At 38.0% G+C, this 24,296-nt stretch overlaps 1 protein-coding gene across 3 annotated transcripts in view; it reads left to right on the top strand.

Annotated features, from left to right (window-relative positions):
• Positions 1 to 24,296, top strand: part of LOC131052257 (uncharacterized) — a 214,279-nt gene that overhangs the window by 91,611 nt on the left and 98,372 nt on the right. For 2 of the 3 annotated variants that reach the window (XM_057986897.2, XM_057986882.2), the window contains 2 exons: positions 1,170 to 1,241; positions 1,388 to 1,474. The exons of the other annotated variant lie outside the window; for it this stretch is intronic. In XM_057986897.2, coding sequence (XP_057842880.2) covers positions 1,170 to 1,241; positions 1,388 to 1,474 — 159 coding nt within the window. The remainder of the gene's footprint in view (positions 1 to 1,169; positions 1,242 to 1,387; positions 1,475 to 24,296) is intronic. 3 annotated transcript variants of the gene reach the window in all.

Below are 24,296 nucleotides of genomic sequence, written 5' to 3'. Positions count from 1 at the left end.
GTACAACTTCAAACAGAGCAATAGAAATTTAACATTCTTTCCCCAAGTAAAGCTTTTGTGCAATGCAATGTAATCAGTGATATGAATATAAACATCAAAAATCTATTTTCTACAATTCATGGGTCAAACTCTCTATTTTATTTGCTCTCTATATCTCTATGCTGTGGAAATGCCCTTAAATTTTTAAAAAAAGTAGTTTTGTCTTTTTTTCTATAATTTTTTGACATTTTTTTAAGTCTGATTTTCTCCTGATTTTTCTCAAAAAATGTTGTACATCAAAAACCTATTTTCTACAATTCATGGGTCAAACTCTCTATTTTATTTGCTTTCTATATCTCTATGCTGTGGAAATGCCCTTAAATTTTTCAAAAAGTAGTTTTGTCTTTTTTTCTATAATTTTTTGACATTTTTTAAGTCTGATTTTCTCCTGATTTTTTTCAAATAATCTTGTACTTTTGGTTTGCCAAATTTTCTCCAAATGATTTTTTCTGCTATGACATCAACATAACAAACAAGCAAGAATGCAGGAGTTACATGGACTTCAATATAGACATCTGTGCCAAATGCAATGTCATTTTTGATAGTCATGAGAGTTGACATCATAACAAACATAACAGTATTATCAACGAATTTAAACAATTTAACATCAGGAATTTTGTACCAAAAATCCATGATTTCACTAGTGTTACAATTGATATCTACCTTTTTAACACATATTTTGAATGCCACAAATACAGTCACTCATTTGAGCATGGTGCATCCTCATATTGTATAAATGTTTGAAGAAAATATTTACCTTGAGAGCAAGCATTGTGACATTAGGATCATATGGGGGTTGTTTTTTCCTAGTGACTTCTTTGTGCTTTAAATATAGTAAATTACTTCTCTGGGTTTCAATGAGTGTTGTTGATGTTTATGTCTAACAATGTGGTAAATGTCTAACAACGTATAATTTGTACCACATTTTCTACAAAGGTTGCCTTTTGTTCCTAAATCAATTTAAAGATAGTTCATTACATTAACATGCTTATTTATTCCTTGAGAATGACATGAACATATTTCTGCCAAATGACCCTTCATTCTGTACGTTGAAATGCTTATTTCTTCCTTGACCATGACATTAACACATTTATGGTATATAACTCTTAAATACAACATTACACCTGCAGGATAGACTGAATATTGGAGACATTGTTACTTGTCAAGTTACAGGAATCAATTCGTTTGGTGTCTTTGTTCAGGTAAGTTTCTTAAATAAATGACATATGCTTGAATTGTATGGTACTTGAAGAATCTAGAGTCACCATCTTGAATTAATGTTCTTGCCCTTGGCGCTAGTGTATTGTAAAATTTAAATTCTCATGTTCCTTAACATTGTTTTGGACAGCTGGAAGGTGTGAGTGCTTTGATTCATGATTCAGAGCTATCATGGGATCCAGACTGGGATGCAAATTTGCACTTGCAAGTTGGGGAGGTTTGTTAATCACATAGGATCCTGTTTATTAGTCAAGGACATCTTGATCATGAAAGATGCATTCGGTCTTGTGTATAATGTACTAATAGAGAATCGAACAATCTGATGTTGAAATGACAATTGTTTTTGGGATTTGAAACACTGACATGAGCCTTAGAGACATTTCCGAAAGGACAAATGTATTTCAACACTAATTAACCTGTGAAATGCTTTTGAAATTTTCAGGACATTTCCACTATATCTTTTGATTTTTATATGTTTCCTAAATAAATGATACTGAAGTGGCATTTCAAGTAACTTTCAGTATTGATAGAAAAATAGCCAATATTTGGAGATGAATGCCTATTTGATAGTAAGGAATGCAAAAATATTTATAATTGATTCAACATTGTCCTATGAAACTTGTGCCTTTAAGGGGATGTCATGCTATATGGCTAGCTCAAAATTCCTAGTCATTCCCTTCTCCAACAGTCAGCAATTTGGGATAAAAATAATATATATCCAAAACTAGACCTGACACATTGACAAGTCCTTGCACGATTCTCACCCTTTCCTTATATGAGCATAAATGGAAAAAGGCAAAAATCTCTGGGGAAAAAATCTGCAAACTAAAAGTTTAAGATTTTTTCAAAAAATTGGTATTTCAAAAAACATAGGAACATGCAAAGGAAAGAGAAAAACCTATTGTTTTTTGAATTTAAAAGCATTTTAATAGCATATAGATATAGAGAACAAATAAAACTGAGAATTTAACCCATGAAACACAAAACACGATTTTATTCAATTCAGCTATTGTTTTTGTAAACTCCGTAATATAGGCAAAAAGCTTAAAACCCTATCTTGAGAAGAAAATGCTTGTTGAAGTCAAAATCAATTTAAATGGCAAAAACTCGTGATAACATGTGACTGTAATGTCCCTGCTAGTTAGGAATTACTATCCTGCAACACAGATTGTTAGAATACAACAAATATATATATATAACTAATCTAATTTGCAATTTAACTTAAATTACCTAATTAACACTAATCACAATTCTTATCTAATAAAAAGGATATGAATGCCGTACGGAGATATGTCCTTAGGCGGCTGTGAGGCTCGCCTTCTTGGAACCCATCTTGGTTCCAAGCCATCCAGGAAATCGAAGGTTAATTCGATTCTTGTCTTGGATGTAACTTCTTACACCCAAGCCATCCAGGAAATTGAAGGTTAATTCGATTCCTGTCTTGGATGTAACTTCTTACACCCAAGCCATAAATCGAAGGTTAATTCGATTTCTGTCTTGGATGTAATTTCTTACATCCAAGCCATACCAAGGAAGACCATCATATCTGATCAATTCCTTGCCTTGGATGATGCATCCCATCATCCAAGTCTACCAGAGAGGACTTTGTCAACCAAGCCATACATATATGCATATAGATATTCAGTATATACTGCCTACCAGGGATTATCATAATCCCTCCATTAGGCTAAGGGAATTTCCTCCCTATAGCCTCCATCATATAATCACATTTATATTACATTTTACAATTTATTACTATTTTCCATTCCATAATCTATATTTACATGTTCCTAACTTAACATGTATTCCATAACATATATTCAGAAAACATCCATTAACATATACTCACATTTATTTATTAACGTATATTCCTAAATATATTTTCACATATTCATTAACATATGTTTACATATTCCTTAACATCTAAAAACCCTTCATTAACATATATATTAAAAATATCCATTACTTATATTCATTACATATATATCAAATATGCTTTAATTATATTCATTAACATATATATATTAAAATATTCATTCATTAACATATTTATTAAAATATGCATTTAATTATATTTATTAACATATATATATTAAAATATTCATTCATTAACATATATATTAAAATATGCATTTAATTATATTCATTAACATATATATTAAAACATTCATTCATTGCTTACTTGTTCGTAACCCGCAGTTCCTATCTCTTCCCTTGCTGTTCGCAGACTGATCTTTTTTCCACGAACACCTTCCAATCTCCTTCCAACCGAACTGCCAAAGACAATGATCGCTCAATAGAGCAGATCCGTTAGGATACAAATAAAAGACAAGACCCGATCCCTCCCAAATCTGATTGAGTATGGATTAATTAAATATCTCATAAAGTAGATCGGTGGCATTACTTCACTTGGAATAGACATATCCTTTCTTTGTTCGTGGCTCCTCATGAATGTTAATCGCATTCCTTTGTGTTTCTAAGCCATTAATCGGATGAGGATTTGTTAAGACCTTAACTTTAAAATTCCATCGGATCCTCCTTAGTCTGAAATTTATTTAAATTGATCATTAAATTAATTTAGTGGATTAATATTTAGGTGTGGGGATATTACAGATATTATTGTTTCATTAATGATTGTTTTATTAATATCATTAATTTATTAATATGTAATATTCCTTTATAATATTTTCAAATGATTATAATATAATATTAATTTATTTGATTTGAATATTTTAAGAATATTAGTATTTTATTTAAATAAATATTAATTAAATAATAATATTTAATAAATAAATAAATAGTTAATAATTCCAAATAATCATTCATTGGTAATTATTATATTAATTAATAATAATAATTTCTTCATTTAGGGTCTCTCTTTCTCTCCGTATATATATATATCGATCCAAGAGGGGACATGATAGTGACCCATTTCACAACGTTTGATTTCATATTCATATTCAAGATATAATTTTTCTGGAACAAGTTTGTTGAGTGATAATTTTCAGTAAAATTCTGAGACTAAGTTTGAATCTATAATTTTTTTAGTAAAATTCTGAGACTAAGTTTGAATCTATAATTTTTTTAGTAAAATTCTGAGACTAAGTTTGAATCTATAATTTTTTAAAGATTTTTTTAGTATTCGTATCAAAATCTTAGAAACCTAAAGGCTAATTAAAATTAGATATCAACACTTTTAAATTCATTATAAAATTTATGTTAATAAATTTCAATATAAAATCATAGTTTTTTTTACCAATAATTCAATTTAAAATTCAATAAAAAGCTAATGATAATGAAAATTAAATATTAATAATTTAAATTAATTTTAATTTTAATAAACATTAAATTAATTATAAAATCTTTAAAAAAATTATTTTAAAATTTAATAACACGTTATGAATGAATGAATGAATGATTTTACTGACGTCCACGAGACTGAACAGCCTATGGAACCAAGAAAAACACACACTAATCCGCCTGAATATAATTTTCCATGTCTGATCTCCTGTTATGAATCTTGACTAGGAAGGTAGTCATTTGATTGGTCTTGTCCTCGTCAAATAACTGATGCATGTTGTCAGCCTTCAGAATGATCTCATACTGAGCCCAAATATCATCATACGCTGTGCATTCAGTAAGAAAGTGCCATTCAGTCTCCACTGCTCCCATCCCGCAAAACAAACAAGTTCTCTCTTCCCATAACTCCTGGGGCCTTTGCCACCTACCCGTTTCACACCTGAGATGATGCGAACCAGTCCTCAGTTGTGCCACTAACAACCTAGCTTTCACTTTAATAGCTGCCCCTAAATATGCTTTCTCACCATGTTCCCTAGTTGGGTTAAATTCTTTAACGTAGTACGCCTTTTTGCGTCCAATGTGGTTATTCCACATGGCAGTTTGAAACTTTTCAATGACAAACTTCTTTATTTCCTTGTTGGTATTAGTATAGTCATGCAATTTGATGTTCCATTTATTCAACCACTTTCTGTTTTGTTTCATCCAAGTTTTCTTCCTATGGATAACACCTTCCATCGCAATCTTGGGCCATCGGTGGTTATCCATGTTCTCAACCTTCTTTAGATAACTTATTGACTGAGTTAATGCTGATGCTTCCAATGGAAACAAACCTGCTTCCGCCAAAAGAATCCCATACGGCACTGATATTTTAACTTTGAGATTGCTTGTGATTAGGTGTTTTTGAATTCTTTCTAATTGTCTCCATCCACATTTTGACATGCTGCCCCCCCAAACTTCGCAACTGTAGAGAACAACTGGTGTGACCAGCATACCAAAAAGAGGTTTTTTGGTTTTCCAATCCCATAATTCAGCATTTCTGCACCTATTTTGAAGTAGATGTGACGCTCTCCATCCTCCCTGAATCCTTTTGCTCTGCAGGTCTCCCAATTAAGCTTGTAGTGGAAGTCAATCCCCAGGTACTTGTATTCTTTCACAATTTCCAATGAATTGCCTTCGAAAGGAAAGGTAATTTGTTTTTCTTTCCTCTTGAAAGAGAAAATCATGATCTTGGTTTTGGAAATGTTCACCTGCATCCCAACTTCCATACAAAAATTCTCTAGAGCCCTTAAGTGACCCATCGAACTGTGAGCCGTCTTAGAAATTAGGATAAGATCATCAGCATATAAAAGTAATTTCACCACATATCCTACAAGATGAACCCCATCACCATTTGAATTGTTTAACCATGTTTAAAGTTTATCAATGTATAAACCAAATAAAGTGAGGGATAGAGGGCACACTTGCTTGACACCAATGTCACTACCAAAGCACTCGGACATTCCCTCCTTAGTTCTGATTTTTGCTCTGACTTTCTCGTATAACCTATGGACACCCGCTCTATATATGTCAGGTACACCCAAGTCTTCCATTCTTTTACATAACTTATCTCTAGGCACCGTGTCAAAGGCTTTTTTAAAGTGAACAAAACAACAATATGCCTCTTGTCCTTGATTGTCCCATATTTTCTCTATCAAATGTCGGAGAGTGGTGCAGTGATTGATGGTGGAATGCCTAGGCCTGAAACCAGCTTGACCTTTGGCCCTTATACCTTCACCTTCTGCCCAACTGCTGATGCTACGCTCTACCATGCTCCCAAAAAGTATGCTGAGAAGAGGATTGACCATAATAGTGTGATAATTAGATGGATTGTTGGTATCCCCACTCTTAAAGAGAGGGATTTCCACACTAGTTGTCCAATCTGATGGGAAACCATTTCGAATGACACTGTTGAATATAACCTTTATGTGAGGAGCGAGAAGCTCAGCTCCCCACTTTAGAAATTCAGCTTGAAGCCCGTCAATATCACTTGCCTTACCATTTGCTAGACTCTTTATTCCCTTTTTGATATCTTCAACCGTGAATAGCTCCATCGAAGTGTTCACTATGGGAGGAGAGTGCTTCTTGTGAATCCGCTCATAAGGAAGCTTTGCATAATCAAGCCATTGATTTTGTTTTCAGTTTGTTTACTCCGCCGCTGTAATTCCTTTCAAAAATCTTTGGGGTTGTTTCTACCAAGAGAGATTAACTCCTTCCTTCTTGCCTTTACATATTCTTCTTTTTTTGCTTGAATCAACTTTGTGTATTTCTTCTTGTTTTCTTTGCTTGGATCTTTCCCTTTCAAAAATCTCTTGGCTGCCTTACACTCTTCATCATACCACGGGTTTGCCGGAAAAGTATTCACAACCCTCTTTCTACTGCAAGTCCTTTTGCAAGCACTCAAAGCTTTGTGTATAATAGGTATCAGTTGGCTGCTATGAACATGATCATCCTCTTTATTGAGTCTTTCTGCCTTCATCATATTATTTAGGTCACATAATTGTTGCTTAAGGACAGCCTTGAAGATGCCCCTGCTTTCTTGATTTGTGAGGACTTTGCCTCTAGTAACAATTTTCTTTTGTATGTTAGGATCTTGATTAAATTGCGGGTTGCATGTAGCACAATACAATTTGACAAAAAAAGGCATATGGTCGGATTTCAATTCTATAGGGCAATTACCAATGTCAAACTCCAACACTCTAGATATAAGACTTTGAGAGCAAATTAAGTAATCAACCACACTCTGACTATTCTATGTTTTGCAAGTGATATTCCCTGACGTCGGTTAGCACCTCATTCCGTTGCAGATAACCATACCAAACAAACTACACATCCCCAATAAGCCTCAAAGTGTGAGATATCTCCATTGTAATCTTGTGAAGTTCTTTCCCAAGATTGACCTTCACTTTCTTCCAGCCAAAGAGGATTGTTTTCTCCTTTTTTACCACTACTCAGTTGAAGACATTGGTTATTGGCTGTCCTTGTATTAAAGTCACCTATTAGCATCATTTCTCCTAAGGTGCTGAATAAGAAATCTTTTTTAATGGCGCGTAAGGATCTTCATTGTCTAAATTCCCTCTCTTGTATAACTTAAAGTTTTTAGGAGCGAAATAACAAGCAGCCAACCTGAAAATTGTCTCATTTACTGTTATTTCCAGCCAAATGTATTGTTTATTTGGGTCCTCTTTCTCAACTTTAACAATTCCATACCACTTCTCATTTTTAAGCATTGTGACTCCCCCATGTCCTTTACCTGTTCCAGTCCCTTTGTTCCAAACTGAATTTATTTTGTAGCCATCAAAATCCGGAACCTTACAATTGTCATGCTCATGTGTTTCAACAAAGATGATAATATCCTTCCCTTCTGCTATGGACCCCACCCCGGGACCTCTTCTCCAAGGATAACCTCTGCAGTTCCAACTCACTACACTTAAGCAGTCCCGTGGGGCCCCTAATTCCTATTTCTTATTCGAGAAGCGCTCCCTAATCTGCGCTTTCCTGTTCTTCAACCATGCCCACTTTCCTTCATTTTTTGCTGTCTTAACTTTATTCCACTCCTTCCTTTGTTCCTCCTGCTGCGCAAAAGTTAGATCTTCATCTAGATAGAATTGTGAACCTCTAAGAAACCTTCTATTTTCGAGGATCATGATTTTATCCTCTATGCTTCTCAAAGTAACTCTTATATGTCTATCTTTGCCTCCGTCTATCTTCTTGCAACATTCCCTTCCTTGTGATGATGCATTCAGTGGTCCATTGGCCTATTTCGGAGACCCGTAGGCTATGTGGAAAGGAGAATTAGGCTTTCCATCTTCTATGGAGTTTTGATCGAGCTTGTCAGAGGTAGTCAGAGGGGAATTCTTCAGTCCTGTTTGTGGTTCCCTTCTAGGTTTTTCATGGACTCTAGTGTGGTATAACATGCAATTGACTCTTTGGTGGAATGTGGACTTACTATTTTTAGTAAGTTAGGGTTTGGGTGTCTGGATGGTGCAGTGTTACTAAGCTCGCCAAGCTCTTTCTCTGGGTGCGAAGATCACAATTTTCGGAGCAGTATTTCATGACTTACTATTTTTAGTAAGTGGCAATTTGGGGCGTTTCTATTTTTGGCAGTCCTGGATATGGTCTTGATCCAGCGTAGTTCAGTGATCTTCATTGCTCAGCCTCATACTGGATTTTGTTGATAATCAATATTGGAGTCATAATTAAATATTATTTCCTTATCCTAAGGTTTAATATTTAATTATTTTATTACTGATTAATGATATTGGGAATTGTGCATAATGTGATTTTCTTCCTAAGCCTGCCTAGGCGAATTATTTGATGATTGAAGGGGGACGCAAAAGATGAAAGCAGACTTTATTTTATATTCATCAAAGTTTATTTTATGCCAAAATCGTGGTCCTCTCTCCTAGGCGCGATTTTTGACTTAGGAAGTGGGTGCCTTTCTTGGGTCCACTACTTGAAACGAAATGCAATTTGGAAGAGGTGAATTTGGAGGCAATTTCATTTGAATTCCAGACTTGAAAATATATATATACAGGTGTTTGGCTCCGCATTTGGCATCTAGAGAAAATATATTGTTATGTTGTCGGAATGACTCCAGACTTCTTCAAGGGTGAAAACCTCCTAGATCTTTCTTTTCAGTTTCGAATGTGAGACATCACTCCTAGCTGTGGTTCGAATTTGTGAACTACTTGGTGTTACTTGGGTGTGTTTTTGAAGAGTTGTGTGCTGTTGCGTTTTTTGGAGTTGCTGGTGTGTGTTGGCTGGAAGTGTGTTTTGTTCGTAGCTTTCTGCGTGTTGGGTGCATCGATTTGGGTGAAGGCTCATTAGAAGCGTATTGGAGAGACAATCGTTCTTCTACATTGGCACGACATTTGGTGAACTCTCTAATTTATGGTTACAAATCGCGAAGTATTCAGCTACAACGCCATTTCCAAATTTGCATTGGGTTGTGTGCATCACTCTTGTGGCTCTCAATTTGCTTTTTAAAGGTATTGAACTGATCGCCTAAGTTATGCTATTCATTTGCATTTGGTTTGATGTGATTTCATTTAGTTTTGGGAAAGTTACGAGCATTTTAATGGATTTGGGTGTGGCTGGTTCTACGTATTATTGACTCTGTTTTCAGAACTACAAGTAGTGATTTTGTTGTGTGAATTTGATATTGAATACTTGAGATATGTACTTAACTCTATCTTCTCTCGCATCTCTATCTTTGTAAGATTGTTTCAGTAGTACTGATCAATTATTCTAGTTGCATTATGTGGTATTTCCCACTGAACAAGTGGAAGAGGATGGCTTAGCCGCCTTCATGTTTTGTAATTCAGCTTTCTCCTCCCACTGAGAAAGTGGTTGAGTGATATTGTCCTCCTGCTGAAATATGCGGTTGAGTGATAGTTTTTATGTATAAGTCCTCCTGCTGCATAAGTGGTAGAGTGATTTGGTTCTGGTTATGCTATTGTTCCCTTGGCTGGTTTACTGCCAAGTTCTTGGTCTTCATCCCGTTGAAAAGTGGAAGGGGATGGCTTGCCGCCCATATTGTAATCAATTTCAGATTTCAAGCACCTAATGATCCCCTCAACACTGTATGCTCTCACCCTCCCAGGTTGGGCTCTTGGTGATCAAAAAGTGGAGGGCTACTTTCAGTACTATTGAGATTATCTTTCCTAACTTTAATGGGTGCATTGTAGTATTTGTTGTATTTAAAAACCAAAAAAATTAAAGGGGATATTACGGTGGTATCAGAGCTGGTTTTCCTGCTAACCTGTGAAGTCAGAGTGAACAGAGTTCTCCATGAGTGACAGAGACATTCGTTACTACAACAAAGAACAGAGACTTGAGAAACAGAGATAAGGAAGTTGATTCAGTTGACTCAGCAGATTCAATGGGGGAAAGCCTATTTGGACAGAATGAAATAGCTATGGTTGTAGGGAAAATAGAGAAGAAATTTGACACCATGATGGACATGATGTCCCAGATGATAGCCACCTTTAGACAGAGTGTTGGAGGAGGGCATAATCAAGATCCAAATCAGAATATGAGTGGTAATAATGCCAACACTTCCAACAACTCTGGTGGTAATGGAAATGGCAGCAACAATGGCAACAATAGTAATGGAATGCCTGTTGGATCGGTGACTAGGCCATTGCAACCCGTTTTCCTTCCAAGGGAAACACCACCTCCTGAAGTTGAAGTCCCTGTAGCTGAGGAGATTTGGGCCAGTTTTGTGGAGTATGCAACATTTCCCCAAGAGATTCAAAATGCTATGTCTCTTGACCAATACATGAATCAAAAGAAGAAAAGGGAAAGAAGATATGATAATTGTTACTCCACTCCAAGAGATTATCATCAAGCTCTTGGGAAGGTTACTCTAGTACACTTCGATGGAAGCAGTAAGAGCACAGCTAGAGCTTGGGTGCAGAAGTTGGACAATTACTTGTCCTTGAGACCTATGCCTGAAGAAGAGGCCATCAAGTTCGCCACCTTGCACTTAGATGGAGCTACTCATGAATGGTGGTACCATGGGTTGATCACCCTTAGTCATAACTTGATCCATACCTATGCTGAATTCACCAACAAGTTGATAGAAAGATTTGATACCAAGGATTCGGAGGTGAAGTTTAGAGAGCTTGCACAACTCAAACAGCAGAGTTCTTTGGACACCTTCATAACTGAGTTTCAAAGTCTTTCAGTTATGGTTAGTAGTATCTCGGAGAAAAGGTTAGTGGTCCTATTTACTGAGGGACTTGAAGAATCGTTGAAAGGTTGGGTAAAAGCCTTTGACCCGCCCACCTTGGCTGATGCAATCAAGAAGGCTAGAAGCATGGAGTTGGCTGCCCCTAAGTCTAGATTTCAGTCAAAGCCTTCCTCATTCCATAAAGACAAGAAGAAAATTTTTAATCAGCCTAAGAAGTTCCTTTCTCGGATGGATGATGAGCTCTGTCAAGAGCTTCGGAGGAAGAATTTGTGCTATTTATGCAAGGAACCTTGGGTTCTAGGTCATAGATGCCATGGGAAGAGTAATGCTCGGCAAATGGAAGCATATTCAGCTGATGGATCAGATTCTGAAAATTCAGAACAGTAGCTTGATTCGGAGGGAAATGAGTATGAAGAGGCTCCAGAAGGGCCTGAAAGTGATCAAGATGATAAGGGTATAGTTGCCCAACTCTTAGATGAAGAGGCTTCCACAAGAATGAATCATTCAGAGTTTGAGGAGCATTGGGAGAGCATCGACTTGTTGCTCTAATTGATACCAGAGCAACTCACAACTTCATTGATGCTAGGATTGTCGCCAAGAGAGGCCTTATCACTGATGATGTTGAAGATTTCAAGGTCATGGTGGCTGATGGATCAACCATTTGTTGTAAATGGATGGTGTCAAACATGTCAATGAAGCTTGGTAATTATGAAGTCAAGGATGACTTCTATGTTGTCAATATTGGAGGGACTGACGATGTGGTCCTTGGCATTCAGTGGCTGCGATCTCTTGGTGAGATCACTCTTAACTTGCAAACCATGGAGTTAAAGTTCATGACTGAAGGAAAGAAGGTGGTTTTGCGAGGGATGTCTAATGGAGGCCTGCGGATTGTATCCCTGAAGAGGATGGAGAGGTTGATCTGTCACAACCAAGTGGAGCGGGCAGCAAAATGTTTGATAATGCCATCAAACCCATTAGAAGACAAGGGCAGCTACACTACTGACATTCAAGCTCTAATCACAAACAAGGGCAAGGTCTTTGGAAATCCGCCCCTTAGAAGACCTCCTGAGTGTATGGTCATGCCATCTAACTCACTTGAAGAAAAGAGGAGCTATCCTGAAGACATTCAGGCTTTGATTTCAAAGAGGAGCAAGGTGTTTGAGACTCCACCCCCTGGTAGCCCCCCTAAGCGTGGTACCGAACACATCATTGAGCTGGAAGAACGTACTAAGTGTATCATGACTACTCCTTATTGTTACCCAAAGAAGCAGAAGGACGAGATTGAGAAAGCCATTAAGGAGCTTCTAGACATGGGTTACATTAGGCCAAGCAAGAGCCCTTTTGCTTCGGCTGTTGTATTGGTGAAAAAGAAGGATGGGACAATGCATATATGCATGGATTACTGAGCCCTAAATCAGAAAACTATCAAGAATTAGTACCCCATTCCGAGGATTGATGAGTTCATTGATGAGTTGCATGGTGCCGTGTACTTCTCCAAGATAGATCTCAGATTAGGCTACCATCAAATATGAATGAGGGCTTCTGATATTGAGAAGACTGCTTTCAGATGCCACTTTGGGCATTTCGAATTTCTAGTCATGCCTTTTGGTTTGACTAGTGCCACTTTTTTCTGTTAATAGAGAAATTTAATAAAAGTAACTTTATTTTATAAAGTTCCAACTTTATTTTCCCCCTTGGCTCACTTTCCTAGGCAAGTGTTATCACTTAAAAGGTGGTCAATTTATTCATGTTAAAGCAACCCTCAAGCTGGGCATACTTTTATGAGGGGAGCTGGTTCCATGGAATCTTTGGAAGATGCCAAGAGGAATCGAATTAGGGCTGAGGAGGCTAAAAGGCTTTGTATGTACAATTTGGATCATTGTATTGTTATTATTTTTGCATCATTGTTTCTATTAGCAGGTCTGCAAGGAATTTGCAGAGGTCTCGAAGAGAAATTGGAGACGAAACCCTCCATTTCTTGGTGAAAGGACGAAACCCCTCTCACTTTTCATCACATCGATGTGCCTGGAATGCTTGTATTTGGCCAATAAGGATTGGAATTAGTGGTTTATCAGCAGCAGCAGCATTTTACCAGTCTGGAATTCAGATCTGGGCAGAAATAAAGCAGGTTTAAGCAATTTTAATAAGTTTTGGGGCCAACTGTACCTTCCCTAGCTGGGCCGTACTATTATTCCTTGCCTGGGAATGCTAAAAAATAATTACAAGGGTTTCAATTCAGATTTATTGTTCAGAATTCATTGTCAGCAGCTCATATAAGGAAGTCAAGGGTTTATTTGGAAGAATTGCATCATACTGGAGCTACATCACCATTTTAGTGGGGAAAATTGGGTCAATTTGGTAATCTCTCCTGGCAAGATTTTAGAATAAGATTCAGATTAGCTACCCATCCATTCAAATTGTTTTTGATAATTATTTCCTAGTAGAATAAAACACATTGGAGCTGTTGGTGCACTTTGGAAGCCCCTGTAGCAGCATTTTTATTCAATAAGGTCAATTATGAAGCCTTCAGGCAAGGCGTTTGACCACTGGTAGGCCAAATTTGGCTATTTAGTGTTGAAATTCTTTAATTCCTTGCAATTGTTAGTTGCTGTTAATAAATCAGTTATTCTGAAAATTAGTTTCAGTTGATGTCAATTGTTCTTGCTTGCATTTCCAATTTGCATTATTCATTCTATCTCCTAAAACCCCCAAAACACACCAAACTCAAACCTCTACAATTAAAACTCCGAGTTTCAATATGCTGGTCAAAGTTTGATACTGAGACACAACAAATCAGATTGTGCCAATATATCAGTGGGCATCTTTCAATGCTCTCAATTCTCCAACACTCATATCGATGAGACCTCTATATAGTAACCCTGCGTATTCATGAGCTCTGGCAAGCGAATAAATGAGATATGAACTCATGTAGAATGTTCTGGTTTGTGCAAGTCTCTTGAGCTGGATATCTATGTTATTACATATAATCCTTGCCTAGTTGATCCTCTCCTTTCCAGTCGATATGATCTCCATGAAGTAAAACATCCAATTCTTGAATTGGGATGCTTGAGGGATTCCCATGAATCGGTTGAGCATAGTGATCAAGTCATTGAATTCCTCCTTAAAATCAACCCTGTGGAGCTTGGTGGGTGGCTTATATATGCCAGGCATGCTCTTCAATAACCAATACTTGTTGAATGTGCCAAGGCATTTGTCGGGATCATCACGTAGAATGCCTGCATTGCTTCCTTGCTTTTGTAAATAATGCCATTCAATTTAGGTATGTGGAAAGCTTCACTAATAGCTCTCTTAGATAGATAGGCGAGTTCTCTACTATCAGGTGCCACTATTGTCCTTTTTCTTGCATCATAGTGCTTGGCACACTCAATGATCAACTCATTGCATTGTATAACTGAAGGAAAGCCTACTGCTTTCACTATCTCGCTCTCGATCATCATCCTTGAGAATTCAAAAGGCTTGGTGGTATACAAAGGTCCTTGGAACTTCTTCATGTTGATTTGGTCGAGGTTGGTGTCTCCTACATTGCCCCAAAATGATGTAATCTTGGACTCCATTGCCTCTCCCTTTGAGTCTTCCTTGATGAGAACCCATCGTGCTCCTGCCATGCTCTACCTGTGAGAGTTGCTCAAGTTAGGGTGGTGATATGACTTCAATGGTTAGAAAATCTAAAATGCATCTAGGTTAGTGTTGACGTGTATTTTGTACACCATCATACACAGAATAAAATACCAATAGGCATCTTATCCTCTCTTGAGAAAATAGTCTCTAACTGCTGAAGATTCGCATAAAGGATCAGTTAGGCAGACTCCAAGGTTCTTTTAGTAGGGTCTCTACGTGTGGACAAGCTTCCAGCGGTATGATGTGATTTGCTGTTTCCTCCAAGGGGCCTTACGTATTCCGAAAGCTCAAGATTTTACTAAACTAAGAAACTTTTCAAAAATAACAAAAAAGAGTAGGGTTTGAAAGAGGTCTAATCTAATCTAACCCTAAGGATGACTTCGTGTAGACAAGACTTGGCAAGATTCAACCAACTTCAATTTTGCCATAAGATAACAACTCAATTGAAATTAGTGCGATCTTCTAAGGTAATAAAATGATATTCAATGCATCAAAGATCAAGGACACTACCACGAAGGTACATACCCAAGATGCAATAATGATTGAAGATTAAGGGATTCAAAGTATTCTCCAGTCGACCACGCAAGGCGTTCCTACAATCAGCAAGAAGCTAGTGGTTTGGATTACGAATCCTACCAAAGATCAAGTCTCACACAATGTCCTTCAAACTAACAAGCTACTTTGATTGAGCACAATTCAAGTAAATCAAACAACCATGAAGATAACTCAAGAAATTTGCAACAAAACACCATAACTTCAATATTTCATTGATTTCCAAATCATCATGTACAACAATTGCTTGAATTCCTCTCTTCAAAACTCAATCTTGCTACAAAATAGAATTGCTTCTAGCTCTAATTTCTCTTACATCAACTATTGACTATTACACTATTAACTATTACCAAATGAAATGAAAAATGGGGGGATAAATAGCATCCCCAGTTACAATGAAAGGTCCAGATTGAAAGTAGATCGACGGACAAGATCATGACACCTAAACCCTAATTAGGGTTTGTTACAGATGGCCTCCTTTTTACTGAACAATATTAAATGCATAGCCAAATATTAAATTTGGCACAAAAACCTAGGAGGCATAAACCAATGAGAAATAAGATGTCATGTCATCTGTAACAACCTTTCATCTAGAATCTTATTCCCTTTCCAATTCTCTTTCTTAGCATATGCAATGAATCTTGATACGATTCCTTCGATTTCTGCAATTGGAATCTCGGGAAGATTCTTCACACTCTCTTCTAAGTGGATGACCTGATCGAATGCATCTAGAAGAGCTGCGTCCCATGAAGGTTCAAGTTCCTTCGTCCTTTCAATCAGGAGCATGGTGGCAAACATCTGATCATACTGCTCATCTGTAACATTTGCGTCTTTGCAAAAGATGACCTTGATTCTATCCTCTAGTTCCCGCATATCCACATCTGTCTCGACCTCGATCCTTCTGCCAAGAATGATACGAAATATCTCAAATACTCTGTCCTGGATCGGATTGATCACCTCCTCAACTTGGCCACATCTAGTACTGATGTCTTCGAAGAAAACATTCTTCATATGGATTAAGGTTGACCAATGAAACAAACTGTGAGGTTCTCCATCCAAGATCTTCTCCTGCGCTAAAATCTTCCTTGATGTGTGTCTAATAACTTTCAAGACAGGAATGATAACGTCCTTGGTATGGGCGAATGCAGCTACTGTTATCATCAAATTGTGGATCATCTCAAGAACCTGGATAGCTTGATGAATAATCTTCATCATCCTTGTTACAAACTCTACAGCCACTGTATGAGATCTATCCATCCAATTACTTGTACGTTGGACCATGTTCCTGAATCTTTCTGCTTCATTGATTGATTGAAGCGGCAATGCTTGCACTGGTGATCTAACTGGATCCTGACGTCCCAAAGGTTCATTGATGTGACTGAAATATGTCCTCCATGCACCGACCTCTCTCTCAAGCTTTCTATTCTTCTCCATTTCTTCTCTAAGCTTGTCTTTCAATGCTTCAAATGAATCGGTAGCATCATCTAAAGTCTGTTCTGCAGTAGATGGTCCTAACTCAAAAGTCTGTATATCATATTCCTCTGCTAGGATCTCACCTTCATATTTGTCTGCTGCCGGTGTAGCTATCTGCAGTTTTCTGGATCCAGTCTCATCTCGAATCATCTTGGACATCTTGGTAGCCTTCTTCTTTTCTGTTACTTCATGTGAGCGTCCAACAAGGCTCTCTAAATCAATTGCATTGTCCTCGTCCTCTTCTACGATCACCTTGGTTAATCTTTCCTTCAACCAATCTGGGATAATCGATCTGGTTTCTTGAACTTGAATCTCTTTATGCACTATTTCTTCTTGTCTGGGAGGAGATGTTATTTCATTGTCTTCTTTGTCTTCATCTAACTCATAGTCTTGGAGAGATCCATCTGGTGAACCGTGCTGTGCCTGTCCTTCCTCCTGCCTATCGTTCTGTACCATCGACTCCATGGATTCTTCAACTTGAATTGTTCTTTTCTCAGGTCTAGAAGAAGTACCGGATGATCGATCTCTGTTAGCCTCTTGTTTCTTCTTGGAAGACTCTCTCTTTCCAGGTCTCTCTTTCCTCTTCGGACCCCTCGAATGGAGATTGCCCTCACTGGCACATCGAAGGTTACCTTCACCTGAATTCCTAGGATTAGGATTGCCTTCACTCACACTAGCTCCACCTTCGGCAGGTTTCTCTTCCAAGGTGAAAGTCATGGCTATGCCTTGTTCTCTCAACTTCTGATGTTGTATGTCAACCCATCTGCGAGTACAAGACAAGACTGGTGCCATCAAAGTATCTAAGTCCACGACCTCGGGCTCATTCCAATCTAACCTTATTGTTTTGCTTTCTCGATCATAGGAAGACTGAATATGTCTGCCACTGTCCTGAGCTTGGTCGGCCACTCTGTAAATCTTGCATTTCCTGATGAAATCCAAAGGTAATCTAGAATGCATTTTTCGTTTCACTTCAAGATCATCTAAGAGATTCATCATAAAATCTTCAATCTGATACTCATGTCTAAACTTCCTGCCGACTGTCTCCTCTAAATGTCCACGTGGATCAAAGCTTTCTCTCAAAGCAAAAGATGAGAAAGAATACAAGGCTAACTCCTTTTCTGCGTCATCCATAGCTAAAGCATTAGGACATACCTCAACTGAATTACCCAAAATGATAGGTACTGGAACTCCATTCTGATGTCTGTGTCTGAATGCCTTCACATATGCTGCCAACTGTCTTGTTACTTCAAGTAACACAATTCTGTCTGTCGGATATCTCGGCAACATGTATGGTGGTAAAGGACATCCATGCACTCTAATATAAGTGAACTTGGGAAACTGAATGAACCAAGCACCGTACCTCTTTATGAATTCCTGGGCATCCTGAGATAACCTGTGTGAATTCCACCTTGCAACGTCCTTGTGATGTTCATCGTGAAAGTATCGTTAACCAACTTATAGTTGCTCCCTGGCGGATGATGCAAGTAGGCGTAGGAATCACAAGCTCTGACCTCGCCGGGTCCTCTTCCAATCACTCCTCTGTGAGGTAGTCCTGCGTACTCAACACTCCTGATCAAGGCATAGATGACATATGAACTCATGTGGAAGGACTTAGTAGCCTTGAGTCTCCTCAACTGTACCTCCAAGCAATGGCTAATCATCCTAGCCCAATGTATCGTACCTTTCCCTTGAACAATCACCTGGATGAAGTAAAACATCCACTTCTCAAAATAGAAGGCATGAGGGGCTCCTGTAACTCGGTTGAGCATGGTAATCAAATCTCTGTACTCCTCTTGGAAATCAATCCTGTGCGGTGTGTTCGGGACCTTGCTCAGACGGGGACGGCTCTTAAGTAGCCAGTTCTTATTGATAATGCTTAGACAAGCATCTGGATCATCTTCGTACATTGATCTGGCTCCTTCTATGCTCTTGTATATCATGTCCCTGTGCTCTGGAAGATGGAAAGCTTCACTTATAGCTTCCTCTGAAAGGTACGCCAAAGTGTTTCCCTCTTTGGACACGATCGTCCTGGACTGTGGATTATAGTGACGAGCACACTCGATCATCAACTCGTGGCACTGAATAGCTGGAGGAAAGCCGGCCGCCTTAATGATGCCACTCTCTATTATTCTCCGGGCGATAGGTGATGGCTTGCCAATGTAAGGGACCTCTCGAAACTTCTTCGTGCTGAAGTTACCCAAGTTTGTATCTCCAATGTTGCTCCACTTCGACACGATCTTGGTCTCCACTTCTTCGGTCTTCTGATCTTCTTTCATGAGAGCTGAACGACTGGTGGATGCTCCCGCCTTCGGGGTTGCCATACCTACACAACATTTCATAATAAGAAGCTAGATTTTGCAATAAATAACATAGATTAGAGAATAAATTTTAGGAAACTTCATGATAAGTCTTTGAGTTATCATTTCCTAAAATAAAACGATTGAGCTAGGAATTCAAAATTCAAAATAACTCAAAATTTAAAATATGACGATGAATAAATAAAACAATAAAATCAAATCGCCATACCTCAATAGAGAGCTAACTCTAGAATGCAAAAAGAACAAAATTCGCCTAGGCAAAATTGAGGTGTAGATGATCTTGAACGTGATCTCCTCAAGAAATCAATTTCGCCACCTTTGTCCTTGACGTGATCTTCAAATATCGCCTCACCTTGGAAGTATTAGCGCCACCTTTGGAAGTATTAGCGCCACCTTTGGATGATATTCGCACTTCTTCAAACACAATTTCGCACCACCTTTGATTGGGATGAAGGCTCGCACTTGAATGATAAAATAATGATGTAAAAATGATAGTTTTCACTCTCCTTTTATAGCGCTCACCTCTTCCATTCATTAAGGCTGACTTGGTGATATAAATCAATTTTTAAACGATTTTAATTAGATGATAAAGGCCGACCTCCATGTCAAAGTGCTCCATTCGATTTTTTTTTTTTTTTTTTTGTTGGTTTTTTTTGATTAATTAATTAATTATTAAATGCCTTTGATTTTTAATTAATAAATTTCGATTTTTAAACAAGGCAAAATAATTAATAAATGCCAAACGCAATTTTTTAATGCTAATTTAATAGGATTTTCAAAACTCATCGATCTTAGCATTTAAGGTAAATTTAAAATGTTCATTTGAGCGCCAAATTTTGAAAATGGAGTAGACGTACCTCATCGCCCTGGTCCCTTGGAGAGGGACAGGAGCGATTCACCATTTTTGTCATGATTTCTTGTAACTTCCACGTTCAACTTCTTCATTTCCACGTTCAAATCACCCATTTTGTCGGGTCCTTCAAGTTAGATCGCCTTGCACGTGCGCATAAGTGGCTTTGGATGTATCATCGCCCTTGTCCCTTGGAGAGGGACAAGAGCGATCCTAAGGTTTTTGCTTGAAATTCTCCATCTTGATATGAACTTTTCCTTGTATCATCTTCCAAATGCCATTTAAAACCTTGTGCGTCTTTATCTTAACGTGATTTTCAAAGGATATCATGTGTTTTGGCTAACATCGCCCTAGTCCCTTGGAGAGGGACAGGAGCGATCTCCATGTCTTGGCTTAAATTCGTAAACATCTAACCTTTGTTCATCGTTTATTGCCTTCCGAATAGCGTCTTTTACCTTGTCCATCCTCGCCTTGCCTTGACTTTGAAGGAGTATGAGTGTTTTTGATGAAATCGCTTTGGTCCTTGTCCAAAGGACAGGAGCGATATGAGCCTTTTAGCTTGTTTGACAACATTTGGACGTTCCAAACTTTGATATATCACCCTCAAAAGACGCCTTGAACCTTGTATGACCTTGTGAAGCCTTGTCTTAACGTCATTTTTGCATAAATTGATCAATATACCCAATATCGCTCTGGTCCCTTCCTGAGGGACAGGAGCGAAGTTCAACATTGTGAGCTTGTTCTTGTTTTCTTCAACTTGCAATTATCTTCAATGCGTGAAATGACGTCCCTTCGATTCTCTTGGTAGCTTGACACTTGCTTGTTTTTTGAAATTCATGCCTTTATGGAAATATCGCTCTGGTCCCTTCCTGAGGGACAGGAGCGAACTGGGTCTTAGAGTGCAAATTCCTTCAATGTGATGGCCTTGGTAACTTGTGCTTGATTGAAATGCCTTGAAATGTCCTTGCCTCCTTGTTCCCCATCTTGGAAGGTCTTAATCTTGGAGGAACGGTTTTAAACTTGAATAAGAAGCAATATCACCATCATATCGCCCTGGTCCCTTGGAGAGGGACAAGAGCGATTCTAGCTCTTGTGGTCTTCATTTCACTTTATCACCTTCAAAGTTATATTCAACGGGTTCGTAATGCGCCCTTCCATTCATCCATGCCTTGGGATCGATTGAAACTGGACAAGAAAATCATGCATAACAAAAATCGCTCTGGTCCCTTCTTGAGGGACAGGAGTGAACTAGGCATTTTGGGTCCTTGCTGACGTTTCAAAATCTTCAATTTGTCTTCAATGAGTTCATTTCATCGCCTTCCTTGCCATCAAACACAAACTTGCCTTGATCTTTGCCTGAATTTTGTCCTATGAAGAATATCGCTTTGGTCCCTTGGAGAGGGACGGGAGCTATAATGTACTTCGCCCTGGTCCCTTGGAGAGGGACAGGAGCGATTTTAGCATTCTGGGTCATTTTCCTTCATATTTGCACTTCAAATTATATTCATCTGATAAAACATCTTCCCTTGGACCTCTTCGAATTGTCAAGTTGTCAAAATCTTGCAAGGACAAAGCAAAATTTGATTTGTAGCTCCGGTCCTTCACTGAGGGACAGGAGCGATTTTGCTCCTGGAGGCATTTCTGTGTTCATGAAAATCTTCAATTTATATTCAATGGAAAGATCTCGCCTTTCGCCATCACTTACAATTCGAAATTCATCTTGACTCTGCAGGAATAGTAAGATATTTGAAAACGAGCTCCCGTCCTTCACTGAGGGACAGGAGCGATTTTGCTCCTACAGGCCAAAATAACATGATTTTACAAGTTTAATCAATTCACGAGGCGAAAACAAATCATTCTCAATGCCCGGGATCAAAAATCAAAAAAGTCAAAATTTGGTCAAAATTAGTCAATTGGACAAAAATTCACATTTCATCATCAACACTTAGACAAATTTAAGCTCTGCACTCAAAATTCCAATTGAAAATAGACCAATTTGGCGAAATCATTGCATTCAAAGTTTGCATTCAACGAAAGGAAGCTCAAAAGCTCTCAAAACTGATTGGATTCTGGCTTGAAAAGACGTTAATTAAAACCCTAAGGCTTAACCCTAAATCCAGACAACTGACTGACTAACAAAAACCCTAAAAACGAAAGCGAAAAGCGGGCGAAAAAACGAGCAAAAAGAGGGGGTCCCCATTTGCAATGGGGCGATGTGTGAAATGGTCACAACAGTTAGTAATCCCTTCTTAAGAGTGTATAGAATCGTTAAATCTTTAATGAATTACTAAAACCCTAGGCTTTTGCAAAACCCTAAACTTGTCTAAAATCTGAAAATTACCATCTAAGTTAATGAATTACGCTTTGAAGTATACTTAGATGATCAAAATGCAATGAACAAAGCATCCTATGATTAAAATCAAATAAAAACAATGAACAAGAAGCTGTACCAGTGCTAAATCAAGGTCTGATTTTTAAGGAAAATGATCAAACAAACTTGTTTCAGACCTGCAAATTAATTCCAAATGGGCTCGTAACTTCAAATTGATCGTTCTTCTGGCAAAATTGCCCTTTATATCAACATGGTCTTAATATCAAATACTGCAGCTTGTCAAATTTCTGATGTAGAATCGCTGTTCTCTCTATTGAATTTGCTGAAATTCAATGATGAATTCGCTGTCTCCAATTTGGTGATGCTTAATAGACATGATGTCGCTGTTATCAATGGCAAATTCACTATGCCTTGGATGACTTTGCCTTGCTTTGATTGCTGATGCTGATTGTGGACAGAGCTTCCTGATGTTTGGATGCAATTCACCAAGCAAAATTGTTAAATGCTAAGCCTGATCAAAGTTGCTGCCAATGATGAATGAATTCGTTGTCCTAGCAATGATGGTCTTGGCAATATTTGCTTGGAATGGAATTGCTGCTTTGTTGATCAAAGTTGCTGCCTGATTGAGATCATTCACATTATCGATTGTATGTTGATCAAATGCAATGATCAACATTGCTTTTTAGTCCCTAAAAGGGGGTGTGATACCTTATCACTAGGCCGACTTGTAATTTAATCTAATGATTTGCAATCTTGAAGCTCAAAGCTGACTTGATTCATCAATTTTGAATTTGAATAAAAACGTTTTTCTTTCATTGTGGGGCCCATTCTCAAGGTGGCGCAAGTGTTTAAACGTCTCCCCTTGCCTTGAATGCAAAATCGTATTTCCTTATCCTCAGTTCGCACATTTGGGGGGTCGTAGGAAGTCGAAATACTTAGGCTGTGCTTTGGAGGGTTCACATGAAATGGAAATCCTTAGTTCGTGTTTTAAGGGCCTCATCGGAAGTGATCAATTCCTTAGTTCATGGATTCGAGGCATCAAAGGAAATCCCATTCCTTAGTTCATGGATTTGAGGATTCAAAGCAAGTGTTAGTTCGCTGATTAGAGGCTTCGTTGGAAATCAAAATCCTTAGTTCGCTCTTTTGAAGCCTCATTGGAAGAGAAAATGCTTAGGTTATGGATTTAGGTCTTAATTGGAAGTTGACATTCCTCTTCTTGACTTGCTATCGATTAAGCTTGCAACCTCTCTTTGACAATGCACTTGTCAAGATCATGATCTCATTTCAAATAATGTAATGCACAAAGCTTAGTTTGCTGATTTGAGGGGTCAAAGGAAGTCCCAAAGCTTAGTTCATGCTTTTGATGCCTCATTGGAAGTCTTAGTTTGTGCTTTTGGGGCCTCATCGGAAGTCCTTCAAAATTGGCAACTTCGCTGTCTTAATCCTTTTGTTCCAAGCTTCTCATGGTAATTTGAACTCTAGCCCTTTCTTTCCTTAGAATATTGACCCTTGAAACCAACTTGCCTTAGCCAAATTTGCATTTCATCTCCATTAAAGCAAGCAAAAGATGTGAATCATTCATTCCCAAAATGTTGAGCATTAGATCAACTCAAACTTATTCATCCTAAAGGATCACTCCTACCAGTCTAACCTAAAAAACCCTAAAACTGAAAGCAAAAGAGGGGGTCCCCATTTGTGGTAGGGCGATGTGTGAAATGGTCACAATAGGCTGTGGTGTCATTGTTTTCCTAAGTGGACATCCTATATTTGAGATCAGAATCATCAAGTTAGTAACAGTAGCAATCTGGTTTCCCTTAATTCCAAAAATACTGGTGTGATGCA

This window comes from Cryptomeria japonica, chromosome 8, assembly GCF_030272615.1.
Source record: "Cryptomeria japonica chromosome 8, Sugi_1.0, whole genome shotgun sequence".
Taxonomy (NCBI): domain Eukaryota; kingdom Viridiplantae; phylum Streptophyta; class Pinopsida; order Cupressales; family Cupressaceae; genus Cryptomeria; species Cryptomeria japonica.
The sequence above is the reverse complement of the archived record's forward strand: the minus strand, read 5'-3'. Positions and strand labels throughout refer to the sequence as shown.